The 21,278-nt window shown below is 37.4% G+C and overlaps 1 protein-coding gene across 4 annotated transcripts in view; it reads right to left on the bottom strand.

Annotated features, from left to right (window-relative positions):
• Positions 1–17,952, bottom strand: part of LOC149832923 (uncharacterized) — an 81,694-nt gene extending 63,742 nt beyond the window's left edge. For all 4 annotated transcript variants that reach the window (XM_090012642.1, XM_090012643.1, XM_090012645.1 and 1 more), the window contains exons 1-4: positions 17,429–17,952; positions 12,326–14,587; positions 12,123–12,177; positions 5,764–5,912 (exon numbers count right to left, since the gene is read on the bottom strand). In XM_090012642.1, coding sequence (XP_089868768.1) covers positions 5,764–5,912; positions 12,123–12,177; positions 12,326–14,587; positions 17,429–17,500 — 2,538 coding nt within the window. In that variant the 5' untranslated portion in view covers positions 17,501–17,952. The remainder of the gene's footprint in view (positions 1–5,763; positions 5,913–12,122; positions 12,178–12,325; positions 14,588–17,428) is intronic.
• Between the last annotated feature and the right edge of the window lie 3,326 nt (positions 17,953–21,278).

Raw genomic sequence — 21,278 nt, 5'->3', positions numbered from 1 at the left:
TGGATCAACTAAATTTTAAAGAAGACAATTAAAATAAATAAGCTGAACCGAAAGCCTCTGAAATATCATGAATCCAAGGTAAAACAGAGAACCTTTTGTAAAAGAACTGCAAATTATTGATAGTATGATCCACTATATAAAAAAAAAATGATAAGTATATACAAGAGAATGAAGAGCAATACTTCAGGAAAAGGAGCAAAAATCCATAAAAATGTAGGATAAAATATAACTATAAGAACGCTGAATGACTGAACCATTTATCTGAGATAAAGGTTTAAGCAAGATGATACATATGTATATTCAAACCAAACCAAGCGAGGCATCTGTTATCATGAAAACGCAAAAAAAAAAAAGGGGCTACTAGGGATGTCTGGAATGAGATTATTCCCATGTTAATGTAGCAGCAGGTGGGTCGTTCCTGCTAAATGCAGGTCGACCTCACCATTGGTGCTTTTATAATGCGAATGATGGAGATGAAGAAGAGTAGAAGGAAACCAAAACAGAGAAATACTAGAGGATAATAAAGGGAAATGATAAAAAAAAAGTAGGAGAAGGGAGATAGACGGCTGCTCACCTGTAATTATAGGGGATTTAATTGCTTGTTACTGAGAAGGAGGAATGTCGGCGGCTATTGTATGTTACTGCCAGGTGAGATTGACTCCTGTGATTTGAGGGTTGCTGAAATTTTGAAGGAGAAAGCCGAACCGATTCTTCGTTCGCAAGAGTTTCTGAAGGAAGGAAGGGGTCGATTCTTCTTCAGAGGGAACCAATGAGGAGTCTGATGACTCTTACTTTGCTTGCAGGGATTCCGGAAGAGGTTGATTCTTCTTCAAAGGGAACCAGAGAGAAATCTGGTGGCTTCACCTTGCTTGCAGGGATTCCGGAAGAGGAGAGTAAAAGGGGAGAAATGGTGGATTGTTGTATGCAATGCTAAGAGAGGGATGGATGATCGGCACAAAAAGAATGGATTATAATGGCTTTTTGCAGAGAAAAACTCAGTGATGAAGATCAGTATTCGCAAGGGAAAATGGATGCCAGCAAAGAGTCAATGAAAAACAAAAGGATGATTAGCAAGGAAGAAGATTGATGTCGGATGATCCCCTCTTTCCCTTGTTCCTCTTTTTTTATAGATGAAGGAGAAGGTTCGTGAACGAGAGTCGTTGGAGATGGAGGATGGAGGAACAGGCCCACTGTTGCAAATCGGACGATGGAGAGGAGAAGGAAGAAGGCGCGGGAAGAGTTCGTTAAAGTTTTTCCAAGTTTTCAAAAAGGTGGTTCCCCTTTTAAGAATTTCCTGAAAAATGGTTAAGGAATGAGGTTTTTGGTAAAAATGGCTTCAAAAGCTTGAAAATCATCCGTTTTTCTTTGTAGCTTTTCTCGATTTTTTTGGTTTTTATGTTATTTTTCTATTTTTTGTATTTTTAGAAAAATCCTAAAATTTTTACGAGAAACCAAAGATTAAAACTAATTTTTTTGCGTTTTTATAAAAATATTTACAAAAAGGAATTTTTCCGAGAATTAAAAAGCTATTTTGAGAAAATTTCTTCAAAAAATGTATTTGGATCCGGATTTTGAGGAAGTATGGATTTGAAGTACTGGATTCGGATCCGGAGTTGATTTATATGGATTTTAATTCAGAAAATCTGAAGAATGATCAAAATTTAGCTTTGTTTTTCTCATAAAATACAACCAGGGGCAAAAAGGTTATTTTTACAAATTTTTTGAAAAATTTGGGGTGTTCACAGTTGCTCCTTTCCACTTCAGACTGTGCCGATGGTTGAAATCCCACAATAAACCAGTTGAGTTTATCCTCTTCTAGCATGTTAGGCAACTCCAGCATAAGCTTCCGGAACGTTCTGACATAGTCTTGTAACGAACCAGTATGTTTAAGCTCATGAACCATCCGGTATGCCTGCCTCTGCGCATTCCTTGACATAAAGTAGTTGCGCAACTCTATTTTGAAGTCGTCAAAGGTGTCTATCATGCATTAACCCCTCTCCATGTCGTTGCGCTTTCGCCTCCATCAAGCGATAGCATCCCCATCCAATAACGTTGTTGCAGCCTTAATCCGGAGATCTTCAAGTGTCACATTTTGAATATCCAAATAGTCTTCTACTTGGAACAAAAAGTTCTCAATGGCCTTTCTGTCTCGAGAACCATTGAACTTTGCGGGTCTTGGCACATCAATCCTTGATGGCCTCTCACCATTTTCGCCATTTAAGGTCACTAGCCGTTGCAATGTGCAGTTTTTCAACTGAAACTCCCCTACTTCAGTCTGCATGTCAGCCACTGTTGTCGTCAACGAAGTGATCTGCCCCATCTGTAAGTTCACCTGCTCTTGCAGGCTCGCCACCATATCATTCAGTCCACCGAATGATTCAACTGCGCACGAAATTGATTCCTCGTGCGAAGTCACATCTTTCACCAGCTTGTTGACAGTTGCAGTCATCTCTTCTTGGCCCTGAGGTGAACTCATCTCCTCAGCTTCGGCAACTGTCTTTCCTTTGGTGTTGCGCAGATTTTGATAAGGCACCACGATGTCTTGCTCACAAATCGCAGTTTGTCGACGTGTCTGTCGACACAGACTTCGGAGTCCCTTTCCCAGCACGAGAATGGGCTCTGGTACCACTTGTCACAGGCCTATTTCCTTCAATGGGCAAGCATGGCGCGACGGTTCTTCCTTACCGCTGCAAGCCTACTTGTCAGCTCACTTGTCAGTCGTTAAAGCTTGTAATCAAAGTGCAAGAAAGCAAGAGAGAATAGAGGAAGAAGAATTGCAATCACAAGAAGCAATCACAACGAGGATGAACAAAAGAAAGTTCAACGCATTTAATTCATTCACAATTTTTCCCAAGGGCTATTACAGTTCAAGCATACGGGTTGCCCCTTCGGGGTATTGATTCACCTGAACCGGGCAGCTTACAACAGACTCAACAAAAGCAAAACAGACTCTAAGCACAACTTTACAATGTAAGTCGCAAGGGAACATTTGTAATGGTGAAAAGAATCAAGGAAGTCAAAAATGCTTTGACTAACATGGTGATTGATGATAATTGATAATGTTATCAAGGCCCAAGAAATTAAGAAATGCATTATTAATGATGAATTTTGGGATAGTCTTGTACTTTTTTGAATTTACGTAACCTATTTGAGAAATGATGAAAGAAGTTGACAAGGACGAGCCTATGCTTCACAAAGTTTGTGAAATATGGGATAATATAATTGAAAGAATTCACGTTGCGGTTTTCAAGTATGAAGAAAAAGATCCTACACCGGATGATTCTGAATTTTTTAATTATATACATTTAATGTTAGATAAAAGATAGGATAAGAGCAACACTCATTTGCATTTCATGGCACATTCTCTCAATCTCAAATATTATGCAAAGAAGTGGAAGGAAGGTGGTATTGATCATGTCTCTCCAAATTTTGACTCAGAGCTATCAAGGCATAAAAATATGAGTACGGCAAGACTTCATCGACAATCGCATATTATAAAGCAAGTCACACAAGAGTCTGAAATTTTTTTCTCTAAAAGGTTATATGCACAAGCATTACTAGCAAGAGAAGAGAAGGATACAGATTCTATCACATGGTGGTCAACATATGGATCAGAAACACCTTTTCTCCAACATCTTTTATTGAGATTGTTATCTCAGCCTACCACATCATCATGTTGTGAAAGAAATTGGAACACATATGCCCAAATCCATATCAAGAAAAACAAGCTCACCAGCAAACGTGCAGAGGATTTAGTCTTTGTTCATTCAAATCTTCGATTACTTTCATGGACCAATTAATACAGATACTATTTTTTAATTTCTCTCTTAGTTATTTGATTATTTCATAGTTACTTCATTTAAATATGCATGTATTTAACATTTTTAAATTTTAATTGTAATACAGACAAGTATCATCCAAATTTTGATATGTAAACTCAAATGAGTGTGACTTGGAGGGGAAGCATGATTTCAACACTGCAAACATTCACGTAACTAAGTCTGCTCTTCTATTCTTATGATGAAATTGATGAAGAAGAAGAAAATTATTAAGATCATTACCTCATCATCATATACATTGTGTATGACATACTTTTGGTATGCAATTAACCATTGTTTGCTTCTTTTTTTAGTATAATTTGCTTATTTTTTGCTTAATTTATTTGCTTCTTTTCTGCTTGACTTGTTTGATTGGTATGCAATTTGGTTGACTTGACTTGTACTTTGTAGTTAATTCGATTTATTGTGTGAATTTATGCATGATGAATTGATGATATGATAATTGTTTTATGATATGATAATTGTTTTTATTTTATTAGTAATGCTAACTTTAAACTATTAAAGTATATATATATATACCCTCCTCGCAACCAAGTTTTTTAAAGTGTTGCATCACCGCACCCATATCCACACCCGCATCCGCATCTATGTGACATAGCTTAGATATAGCATTGAGGCAGTTGTGTTGTTTTTTTATTTTTAGGGGTATTTTTAACTTGGCTTTCTATTCCATGCCAAATAATGTCTTGAATAAGGGCATTTTGGTCCACTTTGTAAAGAAGGATCTTAGCAAAGAGGTTGACACTTATATGTGTAAGAAGATTATGTAAGAGATTTAGTCTTTGCCCTTCACTGACATCTTCCTTTGCAGTTGTGTATGCTGCTTTAATCATAGTTTGTCCACAAGGGATAACCCTTTAAGACACCATCAATGCCAGCCAGCCTTTAGTCATACCATCATGGTTAATGGAAATTGGCCTCACATAAACATCCAATCTAGGAAGTAATGTTTTTAGGATCACGAGGCGATGCTGTCAATTTTGTTGATCATAGAAATTAGGTAAGTGTTATTGTATCTTGACATTGCCATTAATTAAGTAGGTCACATGGTTGGTGAATTTCACTCCATATTATGCTAGAGGAATGGTTCGAAGGGACTCAAATGCATGGGCTATTTTGCACATAACGATTTAATACTAAAAAAGCCTGATGTCCAAAAAAGCTTGACTATTTATTTATTCCTCCTGTTACCGTCAAGGTACGCCAATCTTCTGTGATTAGCTGGACCCTCAGACTATTTCCGGTTGTGGCCTCACTTCCACAAGGGGCTCAAGAATCTTCCATTCTGGAAGAGCAGGGCATCCAATGATAAGATTAACACGTGATATGATATCAAGTGTGGCTTTTTCACCCATGTCCAATTGGAACAGGGCCTAGGCTCGAGCCAGAAAGATTCTACTGGACTTGGTCGAGCCTACCTTTTCTCTAGGTCTTACAACCCTTGGAGGTCCAACATGAACACAGCCCAACCCAATCCATTGCAGCAAGTGCTTGTTCCCTTAATGCAAGTCCTAGCCTGCTATTGTTATAAGCCATGGTTGTTGACAAAATTGATAAGAATATACATAAGATTCCTTCTCTCAAACAATATGTTTTAATCAATGCAAAATTCAATTTTAACTTCTGTAAATCTAAAATATCCTTGGTGCTATCCAAGACAATGGTATAGTCAAACCTCAAAATTTGTTAAAAAAAATTCAGGTTGGTGACGCTGTTAACATCCACCACAAGGCATAGGCATATACAAGGCACACACAATGAGACTATGGAAAGACTGCAGAACAAAGTCTAATCAAATTTTTAGACATGATAAATGACATGTAAGACACACTTATATATCAATACTAAATATTTCTGAAAGCAGAGTAAACCACGTGAACCTAGCAAAATAATAAAATGTTTGGAAAAGTGAAAAAAAAATTACCTCTGGTTTCCTAATATAATGCTTCATATGACGTCCATAAAAAACAGCAAAGGCACCCCGTTGAGTAGCAGCCCTTTGAATATAGGAAGTGGCAGCCTTTTCCAATCTCATGATTTCCTGCCTGTTGTTCCCATATTGATACCTAAGTTCTGAATTAAATAGAAAAGAAAAATTCGAAATTTTAAACACTAATAAAAGCATTCTTTTATGATGCAGGTAATATGTAAACCTTATATGTACCAAGGTACACTTCAAGGGTGCGAATGTGCAGATATTTTGTAACACTTGACAAAAATCAGAGAGAGAGAAAAAATTGTATGGATAGGTGAAAGAATAACACACATGGAGATAATATTTGTCACGGCACCACTACCCCGGAGATGGTATGTATTTCTCAAGAAATTGAGATGAGTTTCTTAAACATTTGATACTTGTATTTAAGATTTCCGAAACAAGTTTCGCCTGATACGTGATACCCTATGCCAATCTCTCTCTCTCTCTCTCTCTCTCTCTCTCTCTCTCTCTCTCTCTCTAATAAGGTCCTACTTAGGATTGGTGCCTCCCTTCTCTCTCCAACCACTTTCCCTCTCTGTTCCATCATCTCTATAACCTCAACCGGACCTAGATCCCTTTTTAGCCAGATTTCCTTCTGCAGTTTCCCCCATCATCCCAAATTTGGATTCCTTTTTGTTGGATCATATCCCCAAATTGACTGTAGAATTAACCCGTGATCACATTGATCTCAAGTTGAATCCGACCCTAGTAGCAAGATCCATAACAAAGTGGTATCAAAGCCAACGTTTGCAGGACACCATGTGAGAGTATGTGTAAGCAAAGAGTTTGTGACAATAGTCCTCACAAAAATAATATTCCCTTGCTGAGAATATTCCAAGAACAATATTTGTGACAATAATCCTCACAAAAATGCTAAATTATGCAACCACCTTGATTCAGAAAAACATGTGTAAGTAATGTGTTTCCCCATAATCACATAATTTTGTGATATAATTTGGTGTCTATAAGCCAGATAACGTAAATAGTTAAGGGGCACAGTCATATGTTGTTAGTATGAGATTTCGTATGGGTGTGTGTGTGGTTCAGCTTGCACAGGAAAGTAGAGAGAGAGAGAGAAGGAGATGCACAGTGGCTGGGGCGGTGCACTCAGGCTCGACCTCCAAACCCTAAGCCTTATAAAAAAGAACAAATATACAATGAGTCTTTTAATTTCAGAGGTATTACAAGAATGCCATTAATGAAATTGTATTGTGCATATGTTTCATTTAACATGCGTATGGATCTGGATCCAGATCCATACGCAAACTATATTTTAACACCCTCCCTCAAGTTGTACGTGATTTTGGAGCATGTACAACTTGCTCTTCAATAGCCAAAATTGACGTCCTGTTAACCCCTTGGTAAACAGGTCTGCCACTTGATCTTCTGTTCGAACATGACGTAGTTCTATCTCCTTCATCTCGACTTTTTGCCGTATAAAATGTTGATCAATCTCAATGTGCTTCGTTCTGCTATGCTGGATAGGATTACATGCAATGTTTATTGCGCTTTTATTGTCACATAGAAGAAATGATCGAATGATTGTCTCCCCAAGATCACTCAATAAGTGTCTAATCCATGTAGCTTCTGTCGTGCCTGCAGCCATCGACCTGTATTCAGCCTCTGTATTCGATCGTGCCACTGCCTTTTGTTTTTTGCTGCTCCAGGATACTAAATTGTGTCCAATATATACACAATATCCAGAGACAGATCGTCTCTCATCTGGATCCCCTGCCCAACCTGCATCTGTATAAGTGATGAGTTCATGTCCTCTATGCAGATTATCGTTCTTGCAATAAACAAGTCTGTCTCCTATAGTTCCTTTTAAATAGCGTAGAATGCGCTTCACAGCTTCCATATGACCCTCCGTTGGAGCATGCATAAATCGGGATACCTGATTGACAGCATAAACTATATCAGGTATGGTAAAGGTCAAGTATTGTAACATCCCCACGAGACTTCTATATGTTGTAGGGTTGACACAAAGATCACCATCGTCAGAGCTCAGTCTTTGATGTAATACATTAGGAGTGATGACTGGTTTGCAATTCGTCATTCTGGCTCTTTCCAGAAGGTCAAAAGTGTATTTTTGTTGCATGAGTGTCAATGTGTCTTGTTGTTTGTCAACTTCCACACCAAGAAAGTACCTCAACTCCCCTAAATCTTTTATCTTGAAAGTTTTCATTAAAAACTGTTTCACGGCTTGCACATGATTATCTGACCTCCCAGTGATCACAATGTCATCAACATATATAAGAAGTATAACAATGTATGTCTTTTGGTAAATAAAAAGTGAGTGATCCAAAGAGCATCTTCTAAAACCATAACTTTGAATTTGCATAGAGAAACTTTCAAACCAAGAACGGGACGCATGTTTCAACCCATACAGAGATTTCTTTAGTTTGCACACCCAAGCAGTAGGATCCTTCTCGGCATAACCAGGAGGTTGCTCCATATAAATTTTTTCCTTTAAAGTTTCATGCAAAAATGCATTTTTAACATTCATCTGGCTAAGGTTGCATCCCCGATCGACTGCTAGGGATATGATGACACGAATAGTACCCATTTTGACTACCGGACTAAAAGTTTCATCGTAGTCCTCACCATATTGTTGTGTGAATCCTCGAGCAACAAGTCGCGCCTTATATCTGTCAATACTTCCTTCAGGCTTATACTTTGTTTTATAAACCCATTTTGAGTCAACTACATTCTTTCCTTCTGGCCGAGGAACTATTTCCCAAGTCTGGCATTCATGAAGTGCTTTCATTTCTTCATTCATAGCTTCAGACCAATGACGGGATTGAAGAGCTTGATTAAAACAAGTGGGTTCATCCTGTTTTGTGAGATGAGACATAAACAAATGGAAATCAAGGGAAAAGGTCTCATAACTCATCCATCGTTGAATAGGATGCCTAATGTGTGACGGCCTTTGAGCCGGATCATTGGCGATGCTTTTCACATTCCTCGGCTCTGTATTTTTGTCCTATCTAGTGTATATCTGTCCAGAGAAGCGTTCTACTGGGAGTGGCTCAACTGGAGATAATTCAACATGCATCTGTGAGTCATTCAACTCCCTACTCAAGCCGAAGGAAGGACAATATGTCTGACATGTTTCTCCTGTATTAGCAAAAAGATTTGCGCTCATCCATGGATCATATACCTCTAATTCTCGAGATGGCAACGCCGCAGAGTCATTGTTCTGAAAATTTTGTTCATCAAAAACAACATTTCTGGAGGTCCTAATACGTTTTGTAGTAGTGTCATAACATCGATAACCTTTGTATTCATCTGCATACCCAACAAATCTGCACTTGACGGCCTTGTCCTGAAACTTATTTCGCAGAGATGAATCAATATGTACATAACATACACAACCAAAAACACACGGCTCATCGTAAGAGGGATGCTGCCCAAATAAAATATAATAGGGAGATTTTCGATCCAGAAGTGTCATAGGAAGACGATTTATGATATGAACAGATGTGTGAAAAACTTCTGTCCAGAGACTAACGGGCACACTGCTATCATGTAACATGCTCATCGCGCTCTCGACAATATGCATGTGTTTCCTCTCTGCAACCCCATTTTGTTGAGGAGTATGAAGGCAAGAACCCTGTCGACTTATTCCTTTATCCCGAAGAAAGGCAATAAACTCGTTCGATGAATACTCTCCTCCACCATCATATTGTAAATGCACAATATCACAAGCAAACTTTGTTTTGACCATCTCATAGCATTGATATGGATGACGAGGAGTAATCCATATCAATAGGACAATGAATAAGCAAACAAAACGAATGGAAAGAAACAAACAGGTTTGAGATCACTTAATCAATCACTAGAACTTCAACAAGGTATGTACTTGTGCTACCAATATCTTGAAAGAGAATTCCTTTTTTTTTTTGCAGATTCAAAATCGAGATTGTAAACTGTTATAATTTGCCTATAGGCGTTGCACAAGGAACACTAAAATAGCAATAAAGGAAAGGAAAAATTTCTGGAATCAAAGAGATTGTTTGCAATCAAAGAGGAGACTATAATAAAAAATGAATCAAACGGACTGCAATCAGAGAGGAGAACACTTAGAAATGATGACTGCAATGTGGTTGCAGTCGTTGATGTCGAGGAAAGAGTGACAAACGTTAAGAGTTGATGAACGAGAATTAAGAAATGATGGCTGCAATGTGGCTGACAGTCATTGATGGTTGCAGTCGTTGATGTGGCTGACAGTCGTTGATGAACGAGAATCAAGAAATGATGGCTGCAATGTGGCTGACAGTTGTTGATGAACGAGGATCAAGAAAAAAAAAATGAGTAGCAGAAGTTTACGAACCTGTTTAGTTCTGGGACCGAGACGAAGATGGGATTGGTATCACGTTAAGAAGATAGACAGATGATGAACGAGAACTAGCAGAAAAGAATGAGTTGCATAGAAGGGTTCGGAGAGGAGAATAAAAAAGGGGAAAGATGAACCAAAACATGTTTCTTTATATCTCACTGAACACGCCTCTGATAGGATTCCGCAACCTGCAGCTCTGATACCATATGAGATTTCGTATGGGTGTGTGTGTGGTTCAACTTGCACAGGAAAGTAGAGAGAGAGAGAAGGAGATGCACAATGGCTGGGGCGGTGCACTCAGGCTCGACCTCCAAACCCTAGGCTTTATAAAAAAGAACAGATATACAATGAGTCTTTTAATTTCAGAGGTATTACAAGAATGCCATTAATGAAATTGTATTGTGCATGTGTTTCATTTAACATGCGTATAGATCTGGATCCAGATCCATACGCAAACTATATTTTAACAGTTAGATAGTATTTCCAAGAAAAAATTATAAAAAACTGCCTAACTTTTGATTTATGTCTAGTTAACAAAATAATTCTCAAAGACCCACTCCCTTAACTCAATTGGGTTTACCATGGTTAGACTTGAGAAATTACATAATTACCCTACCCTATGTTTTGTACTATGAAAAATGAAAGGTGTTCTTAATGGTGAGTTTGTGTTGAAATGAATCTCTCTCTCTCTCAGAAACTTACCATGCAGTTGATCCCTTCTAGCAAAGCATGAATCCCGAAGTGGGTTTCCACATGGGTCGGATGTGATGCAGAATCGTTCCTCAAGACATATCAGTTAAAATCTTATGTACAGTAGAATCAAATTTGAAGAGGAATGGAGGAGGGAGAACACATGGAGGAGTACAAGGATGGAGATTGGAAGAGGAATGGAGGGAGAGAGGGCTAAGATTATGTACCGAATATATATGTATTTATATGTATATATATATATATGTATTAATAAATATATATGTGTATTTAAATGTATGTAAACTGAAATACCCATCAGGGGTATTTTGGTCTTTTTACATTGTAATAGTAGTCAGCCCATTAGGGGCTGACTTTGTCCTTTTATTTTTATTCCTTTTGTATCTTATTTTTTGCCTTGAAATTAAGTGTCGATGGGACAGCTCCAACAGGCTCCAACTAGCTGTTGGAGCTACCCCCAACGGTCACAAATGTGACCATTGGGGGGGGCCTAGCCCAACAGCTAGTTGGGCTGCCCCCACTCTCCCTCACTTGTTATAAATAGGGGTTCTCCCCTTCTATCCTCCAATGCTTTCTTAAGCATTCGTGTAATACAAAAGCATTTATTTTTACTCTCTTGACCCTTGTGTGGGTGGTGTGGATTGATCCATAAGGTGTTCATTGTGAGTTGGTTGTGTTCTTGTAAGCCCATAAGAGGCTCTTGTTTGCTTTTGTTCTTATTTCATTACAGAGAGGACACATGGAGGAGTAGAAGATAAAAGATTGGAAGAGGATTGGAGGGAGAGAGGACGGATAGAGGAGTAAAATAAAGGAGAGTGGAAGACAAATGAGGACAGATGAAAGAGTAGAAGAATGGATGGAGAGAGAAAGAGGTGAAACATATTACTTTGGCTGGATTCCAACATACATTAGGCAAGTTCCAAAGGTGGGGAGAGGGGAACCTTCAGTTTGAAAATGGGGGTTCACTAAAACTATTTTCATGGTAAGGGAAATACAAGAGGGTCATAATGTAATTTCATTGAGCCTAACCAAGGACTGACCATTGTAAACCCACCTGAGTTAGGAAAGGCAGGTCTTTGAGCATTATTTTGTTAATTACGCATGTCTTTGTAAATAGGTCAAAAGTTAGGTGTTTTTGTAAAAAAAATTATTTCCAATCATGATTACAAATAATTATGTAATTTCGAATTGAAAAGTAAATGAATAGTTAGAAGAACAGGAAAAAAACATAAATAATTATAAATAAGTTATAGCAGACCTTCTTGAGCGAAGAATACATCGTGATCACTTGGGGGCAAGTCCATATCTAATATCTGCAGTAAAAAAGAGAGGCAAATGAGAAAAAATGAAATGATGATAACAGGTTTCGCAAAAACAATCCGATAATATTCCTGGAGAAAAGGGATCGAACCATCACATAAAGTCCCTCACATATAAGCAGCAATCAAGCATTAGTCTCACCATTGTTTCAATGTCTGAAAAATATGGCACATCATCTTCACTCTCACAAGGTTGCTCCTCCTTGTCAGAAGTTGAAAATTTGGCTACTTGTTCTAAACAATCCATTTCACTTGTATTATTCACAGGAATGTCTCCAGTACCTTGCACCACAAGAGCTAACTGGGTTTCATGTTTTGCAACTGCAAATGGTGAGTCTGATTCATGCTTTGAGCCATTAACCATATTAAATGGATAGCTTTTACCATGAGTAGCAGAGTCCTCCAGAGGAAATGTGTCTATAGAATAGCAAAAGTCACCTTTTCCTGATTGAGGTGTCGTGGTCTGTTCCAGTAAACTAAGACCCTTGGCAGTTTTTGAAGTTGAAGATGCTATGTTGCAAACCTTGGAGTCCTCTGCTCCAACACCTGCATACATGGAGCTTCCAGATGGCAAATCAGATCCAGGATTCTCAATTTTTACCCTTTCACCATGGCCTACATCCTTTGAACCAATTTCTAACAGAGTAGAGGCTCCAGGAACATAAGGACCCGTGCGCAACTGACCAGGAGTTTCAGTGTCTGCCTGAATAATAGCTAAACTTGATTCACTCACTATTTGATGGTTGCGCATCTCTTTATCACAATAGGAATTTGAGGTAGCAGTTTGATCGGGATTATGTGGGATAACTTTGGGGAAACATGGTTGTAAAACAGATTTTGAAGGAAAGATATCATTGTTACATGGTATCTCAGGATCCTCTGTGTTGAGTACACAGTTCGTAGTCCCCAGACTTTCAGGTAAACAAAAATTGTGGGTGGAAATACATGAGATGTTAACTTCTGAATCATAAACATGAGGTTGGCCAGCAGGACCAGAATCAAATAGTTGGTTAGCACCTTCTTCTCTAGAACATCCTCTATCAACAGCCTGAAGACAGGTTTTTGATGTTGATTCTGTAGGTTCAATCAATCTTGATGAATCATCTTGATGTACATCTCTAGGACAATTAAGCAACATTGAGCTAGGGCCATCAAGGCAAGCCCCGTCTGTGTCTTTTTCATCCACATTCATGTAGAGTAGATCTTCTTCATTGACATAATTCAAAAGAGAGTTTGAAAGATCCATGAACTCGCTTTGGGAAATAGAAAATGAATCATTTACGGCACCAGAAGTCACTACTGCATCATTAAACTCCGTGATCATACCAACAAGTTCTGGTGAGCTGATTTTCTTCATACCACCTACAGAGGATTTCAAGAAAGTGTCCCTATTTTGTTCTCTGTCTCCACAATTTCCTTCACTTGGCATCGATGATGGCGAAAGTACTCCAATCATTCTCCAAATAGGTTCACTATGTTGAGGAGTGGAGTACCTTGAGTCTTCAAATGGAGACTTACAGTTTGCAGCTGTTGAACTGAATGCTTGATCTTCTCCAAAGCCAGGAAGAACAATGCCATTTTTCCTATCCATAGCATCATACACTGGTAAAGATTTTATCTCTAAATCATGATCAGTAAATATGTCACTCATTTGCATTGATTGTTGCATGCTTGTTTCTTGAATTTCCAATCTATTCTGGAAGTTAACTGGATTCTCAACAAGAATTTGAGAGAGATCTTTTTCTAAGTTTTCTTGAGTAAATGGTGTGATGCCAATTCCAACAGCATTTTCAACCTGAATGGAGGATATATTATCTCCTGCAAATCCATATAAACAACCACTTGTCATAATTCCATCATGAATATCATTGGTAAGGGAAGTAGCATCAGTTGTATGAAACCCATGCACAACAGAACCAACACACTCCAGCTGAGGAAAATCTTGACTTCCAATAACAAAACCTGCTTCTGTGACCCTAAAATTATCACCAATAGGTGCACCTTCCATGCACTTCCCACCACCAAGTTTGATTATCTGTTCCTGGCACTGATTGCCTTCATTCCCCATAAATCCTACATGACCATCTTGTGGAATATGATAACTTGGATCAACAAAATCAACAGACTCATTGCATATTCGCTTTCTCATAGCATAATAGTGATTACGAACATTGTCCACTTTCCTTTTCTCAGGAATAAGTTCTTGTCCTTTAAATTTACACAATTTGTTGGACTTTGGAACATTGGAAGCAGATAGTTCCAGTTTTACCATGCGAGCAGCAGCTTCTGCTGAAATTTCAGGGTCATAAAGAAGAGCATGCCAGCGATCACGAAGTTCTTTGATAGAAAATCTACGAGAAAACTGCACAGCACCCTTTGCAAGTGACTCTAGGGATGCACCAGCCTGCGAAAAGGAAAGATCGTATAACTCCTTACCAGAAGCATCAAACAGGAAAGAAAGTGAAAGCCAAAGAATGAAAGGCAAAACTACACACAAGATAAAGCACAGAAAAAATCAAATAACATGAAATATTACAAACTTATCTCATGGGTGATGATTTAAGCTATTAGATTATGCGAAACAAGTGGTGTGAATTGTGCCAGAGATGTATCGATAAAAGAGACAACACATTCCTTTGGACATGCCAGAATATTTTACAGGATTCATAAACTGAATTCATGGGTTCTTCTAAATGTCAGGATTCTTCATTAAACAGTGATTCCCAATTTGCCACTAAATGAGCTTTTAAGAAGAGCAAATTAGAACCAGGTCTCTACCTACTAAACTTGAGAGGAAACCATTAGCACATTTCCACACATCAATCCTTCATTGTTCTTTTCCCCTCATTATGGAAATAACTCTTTCTCAAGACCCAGTTTAATGAGAGAGATGGCCTTTTTAAGTTATATTCTCACATTCAAACAAAGGTGGATATCTAACTTAAATAAAAAAATATTATTCTATGAATTGTCCTATGTCACACGGACACTTCACTTAGCATGTGTATCCCATATTGACACAATACAACACTTCATGGACATGGCACGACACTTCATGGGCACAGTTGAACCAGTTTCACACAGTCAACATTGTGCCATTAACTTTATCTATTTTCTTTCATGATCTTATGTACTTATTTCATATTCAGTTGAATTCTTTTTCTTTTAAAATCTGTCATCAATTACATAAAATCTTGATTTCAATCTACTTTCATTACTGAATTGCACCAAGTGAATCCAAATCATGCCCCGCTCCCACATCCATATCCATGTGACATAGGAATTGTCAAATTTGTGAATGTAGAGAACCACTCAAATTATGATTAAATCGATGCTTTGCACACTACAAATGCTTAATTTATGTTCCAATACTGGCAAAAAACTAATTAGAACATTCAAATAATAAGACATAAACTGATAAAGTAAAAAAAATGAAGGGTTTTATCCAACAAAAAGGAAAAAAATAAACAGTGATGGTAATAGATTTGAAAGAAAACAAGTTCAGCTAATCACAAAGCATGGCTTGTTACATGCACACGGCAGCAGCTATGATCAAATTCTCCTATATGTGCATAGAATAAATATTCAAAAATACTAAAAATAACATATACATTAAACATGAAAATGTGCCCTTACGAAGTTATGATTAATTCAAATAACTAAGATATGGAAAATTATTAGACACTTCTACATCAACAAACAATTTGTTGAAGGTTCCCCGTGCACATTGTGGCATCCAATGCAGATAAGTTAGAAAGACTCAAGAATTTCAGGGTTCAAAAAGCCAAAAAAGAGTCGCTTAAAAATTAAACACATCTTTCTTTAGAAGCCCAGTCAACACTTTCCAGCAATGTAAGGCATGCAAAGGTTTCACATAGGGGTGTAAAACTTCAATCAAAACGTACATGTTGACAAGGATCCCGATGTTAACGACCACCTTTATCAATTTCATCAGTTTTAAAGAAAAGAAATATGGCCAAAAAGATACACATTTCTAAGCTAAGTAGCCAACCTTAGTGACACAAACAAGGTCCCTGTAGATGTGTATAAAACTATCAGCAGCAGAAGGTTTTATATTGGAATAAATAACGACCAGAGAAGCTAGGATTCTAGTAGGTAACGTGGCCTTTCAGAATGGAATCAAGGACAAAATTGTCATAAAAACTTCACCCACATTTAAGGGTTTTTATTTTTTAACAATAGAGAATAGAGTAAATCTTAAGGGGGTGTCAGGCAGCATCAACTCATGCACAAAGGAAGGAGGGGATGAGATATTGCACTTTCAAGTACAGTACAACATCCCAGCATGTCCGTCTTCTCTGGGCAAGTGAGTGCATCCAAACACCTAACGAGCATGTGAAGCTTTCTAAATCTTGCAAAATAATGAAATTCTTCTTAATTATGGATAGTAGAAAAGAAGAACTTTGGAGACAGAAACAATGTTTATCTCAAAACAGTATTCTATTTGCATGAATGTGAACCACCCATCTCAATCATTCAGCTTCATCTGTAATGCCCTTTGCATACACCAAAATTTTGCACTTGCTGCAACATAAGCACAGTGAGAGAGGTCATAGACTCCTCTTTGAAGTAACAACTGAAAAGGAAAACCATCCATTATGCTCCTCCAGCGAACAATGTGAACCTAACGAAACAACCACCTTGAATACCAAACACAAATCGCACGTCATCCCCAAAGCTTCACGTAGAGAGAAACCAATTTCGCCCTCTTCCACCTTGCTGAATAAGTCACGAATTCCATTTGCATCTTCAGCAATTCCATGCTTCCATCATAAAAACCCAGTACTAATATTAGAAGACTCCTAGGGTGCACCAAACTACTAAGCATACAAAAGAGTATAGTAGGTTGAAACTAATCCGCGTATTAGAACTCAAATAATAACACAAACTCTTGATGGTATGAGCATGCCAGAAAGAAGTTCCAAAACAGCAAAAACTGTTAGGAAAACAGGAATGATACATGAAGGAACAAAAATAATCATCTTCATCACCATAACCACAGTAACAAAAACTCGAAACAACCACAATACACACGCATGGCACGATTCCAAAACAATGAATTGATTCCCATAACCGCGCAAGAACGAACTCCAAGAACACCCAGAGTTGTAAGGCAAAGTAGAAACCAACCAAAAGCTACAAAAATCAAACATCTTCATCGCCACAAAGACCATATAACACTCATAACAACAAACAAACTAAGAATTCAAATGCATGGCGTTACCTCAACCGCATTCTTCAGCAAAAGATCGTCCTCAGGAATCCAAGGGGGGAAATAAGGAACGGTGGCACCCATGATTCCTCCAACTCTTCACATTCCTGCGGACCAAGAGACACCACCTTCAATTACCCCGACAAAACCCGAAAACCCACAAAACCAAAAGATGGGTATGTCGAAAACAAGCCAAACTCGACGGGATTGGAGAGGATAAGCGAGTTCTCCGAGACCTAAAGAGGGGTTTTGGAGTGACCGAAGAAGGGGGGGTTTAAGCGGGCTCCAAGAAACGGATGCTGAAAAGGAACGCGTGATTAGTAGAAATAGCAGCGCCCAGTGAAATTACTGCAAAGACATGCTGAGAAGGAACTCTAATTTATTTGGGCTCTCGGGGTTTGGTGTGCAGCAATTGCTCGAAGTCCTCTGGCAATTTATTCGGGGGAGGGTGACTCGTGCACGCGGGAAGGAGGCCGATTTTCTAAATCTTCCATAATTAGGAGTCGATCGATGATTAATCTCCTTGAATTTATTGATGCAAGTACCAAACAAAACATGAAAACCTTGTCTTTACAGTCGTTGTACTTGAGCAAAGGAGAAAACGAAGAGAAAATATTGGGTACCCTCGACTGTATGCATGAGCGGAGCAGTCGGTTCATAAGGATTAATTTGGATTTATTTTCATTTAAAATTTTTATTTTGGTTATTGTGTTTGGATCACTATATCGGATCCATATCTTTAGGATAAATTTTATCTGTTTAGAAGTTTAACATATTAAATAATTTATTTTAATTAGAATTAGGTAAAATCTCAGATATTATAGACGAGGGGTCTCTCTAGATGAACAGCTGAGATAAATCAATTAATTCTCTTTTCATTTAGTTTCTTGTTTTTCACTTTATTTCCTGCATTTTTTCCTTTATTTTGCGTTTTTCTTAAGTAATTAATAGAGATAATCGTAGTTTTGTAGCTTCTTCTTAAATTCGACAACGAGTTTGCATCAATTTGGTAGCAGAGCAAGAAATTATCACCTCAATTCCAATTGAGGGACAATCGTGTTGGATTTTCAATATCTTCAAGTATTCAACTGGAAGCAAATTTTGATCTGGACCGGACGTATCACGTTTTCACATATTCTTCAGATTGAAAACGACTTTGGTTGGCAACAAACAATATTGCATGGCTACATGACTCATCACGACACCAAGTTACAATGGTCACCCATCAGACGATCGTGGATCGCGCATGACCATGCTGACCCCTGATCACAGTCACAACTGCCCTTTGACCAGGTGGATAACACTTTCAACAACCATCACCGACATTCCCTCATTTCAGTTTGTCGGTCTTCATCCCTACTGCGACCCATCAAATGTTCGTCAGTCACACCTTGCTCGTGCCACGCTAGAGTGACTCATGGTTTCTGGTCGGCTACCTGCCTTCCCTATACCAAGATCCAGCATGCAGGGCGATGAAATTGGCCATCACATGATCGTCGATCGATCACGGGCCACGTTAGGCTGGAGGAGCACTTACCCACCTGCCGACGTCCCCGACTATCCTCTCACCCCATTTGCTCCCTCTTCTTCTTTGTCGCAAGATATATATGATCGGAGGAAGGCATGTAATATTGTGTGTTTTTTTATAATTTTTTAATTATATATTTAATTAAAGTAATAAAATTATGAGAAAATATAGCTTTTTATAGGTGACGTTAGCTTAGTCGGGGTGTGGCCCAGATGCCACTGACAAAATCTAATTGAGCTAATTATAGTTTGAGAAAATTTTCATTTTTAACATTTAAATTCAAGTGAAGATCAAGCAAAATACAAGTTAAATTTAGGCAAAATTTGAAGGCAAAAATCAAGTTTGTACACCGTTAGATGTGCCTCAATATACTTATCGTGTTGGCAGCCGGTTTTTTCGAAAACAGATTATGGTTGGCCCGAAAATTGCATTTTTCAAAAATGACCCGCCACTATTTTTTACTTTCTTTCAATTGGATCGGACTAGATCTACTCTGTTTAATCCAAGTTAATATTGATCTAGACTCAATCTATGATCCATATTAACTAGAATCTGGTTCAAGTAAGATCCATATGGATTTGAATCTTAAATTCTGATATGGATCTAAAATCTATCCATGGTCTATTTAAAACTTTAAAAGTAACTTTAATTTAAAAGAGGATGAGGTAGAACTCTACGCCACAGAGACTTTCAGATGGGGGCAACACCCTTTGGAATATTGTTTAGATATTAAATTGAATGAAATAATTAAATTAATTAAATAAATAAAAAGATAATCTAGAGGATAATGTAGAGTTATATATGAAGTAGAACTCTACTTAATTATGCCATCCAGAGGGAATGTCACCCCCTTCTCGATTAAGTCAAATTAAAAATAATAAAATACAATATAAAAAACCAATATAAGAGGGGTTGATCTCTCCCTCTCTCTAGAACTCATGTTCTAGAGAGTGAGAGTTAGAGAGAGTAAGCTAGAGAAAAAAGAAAGGAAGAAACCTCAGAAATTGTGTGAGGGGAGAGAGGAAGAAAAAAAAGAGAAAAGAAAAGAACGAGAAGAAAAGGAAGACAAAATAAGTTTTTTCATACATGCATCATTTTTTCTAATATTTTTCTATGCTACGACCAAGGTACGGGTTTCTTTCTATGTTTTGATGAGAAGAAATATGTATAAATCTGATTTTTATATATAAGTTTTAGATGAAAAATAAATAATTCAAAAGAATATATATATATAAAGTGACAATTTCATATATATACATATATATGATTATTTCTTGACATTGACAATTTTCCTAGAGTATCAAATCTTAAAAATATGTATGATTTAATTCTTTAGATGTCGATTTTCTTGATTTTTTTTTAACTGTATATGCATGTAATACATGTGCATGATGTTTTTGTGCTTATGCATACAAAGTATATATATGTATATATAGATATATATTCATTTTTTATCGATTTTAGCTTAACGAATATACGTAGCTATATATATATATATATATATATATATTGTAACGACCTCAACTCATCCCCGTTGAAAAGTAGAAATTTATTTAATTATTTATTTATTTATTTATTTTAAAACAATTGCAAAAAACAAACCTAGAGACCCGAAGCCTTACAAACACAACACATTCTGAAGCCACAAGAGATCTTACACCACCATCATTCCAACCAAATAACTTTATTCATCAATGATTAAAGTCTGAAAACAATAAGCAAATGAATATCAATAAAATAAAACAAAGCCACTCTGTCTTAAAATAAGATATCAAAGCAGTCACACAGTCCTTGTAGTTCTGAATAGCAGTTGGTCTCATCACTGAGCTTCAGAGGCTATGAAAAACATTAAGTATGCAGTGTCAGAATCATAGATTCTGCGTACGAATTTCTCTAATAATTCAAATAAGTAAGAAGAACATAAATCAAACTCATGCAACATTTTTAGAGGAATACAACTACAACAAATTTTAGTATTCAAGTCACAATTCATACATTAGCGAACATTTATTATGCAACAATGCTATATCACAGTTAAGAGAACAAGTAAAGATGCACGATCTAATGCAGAACAGGAATATGTATGAGTAACCTATTATCTTTTATTAGAGTTTTCTTTTATATGCATGTCCTTATTATATACACACAGTTTTAATTTCACTTTCCATTAAAATCCACGGATACTAAAAAATGAGCACAACAAATTCCTGAGTTCAAGTTAGGTTCTCAGTTATAGCTTAACATATAATTTTGTATTTTATTACTAGATTCTACACTTGACCCTCGACCGATATAAAAAATTAGCACCATCCATCAGAACATTAGAATTCAGCA

The sequence above is a fragment of the Nuphar pumila genome, chromosome 7 (assembly GCF_984573655.1).
Source record: "Nuphar pumila chromosome 7, dmNupPumi1.hap1.1, whole genome shotgun sequence".
NCBI lineage: Eukaryota > Viridiplantae > Streptophyta > Magnoliopsida > Nymphaeales > Nymphaeaceae > Nuphar > Nuphar pumila.
Note: the sequence above shows the minus strand (reverse complement) of the source record. Positions and strands in the feature narration are given on the sequence as shown.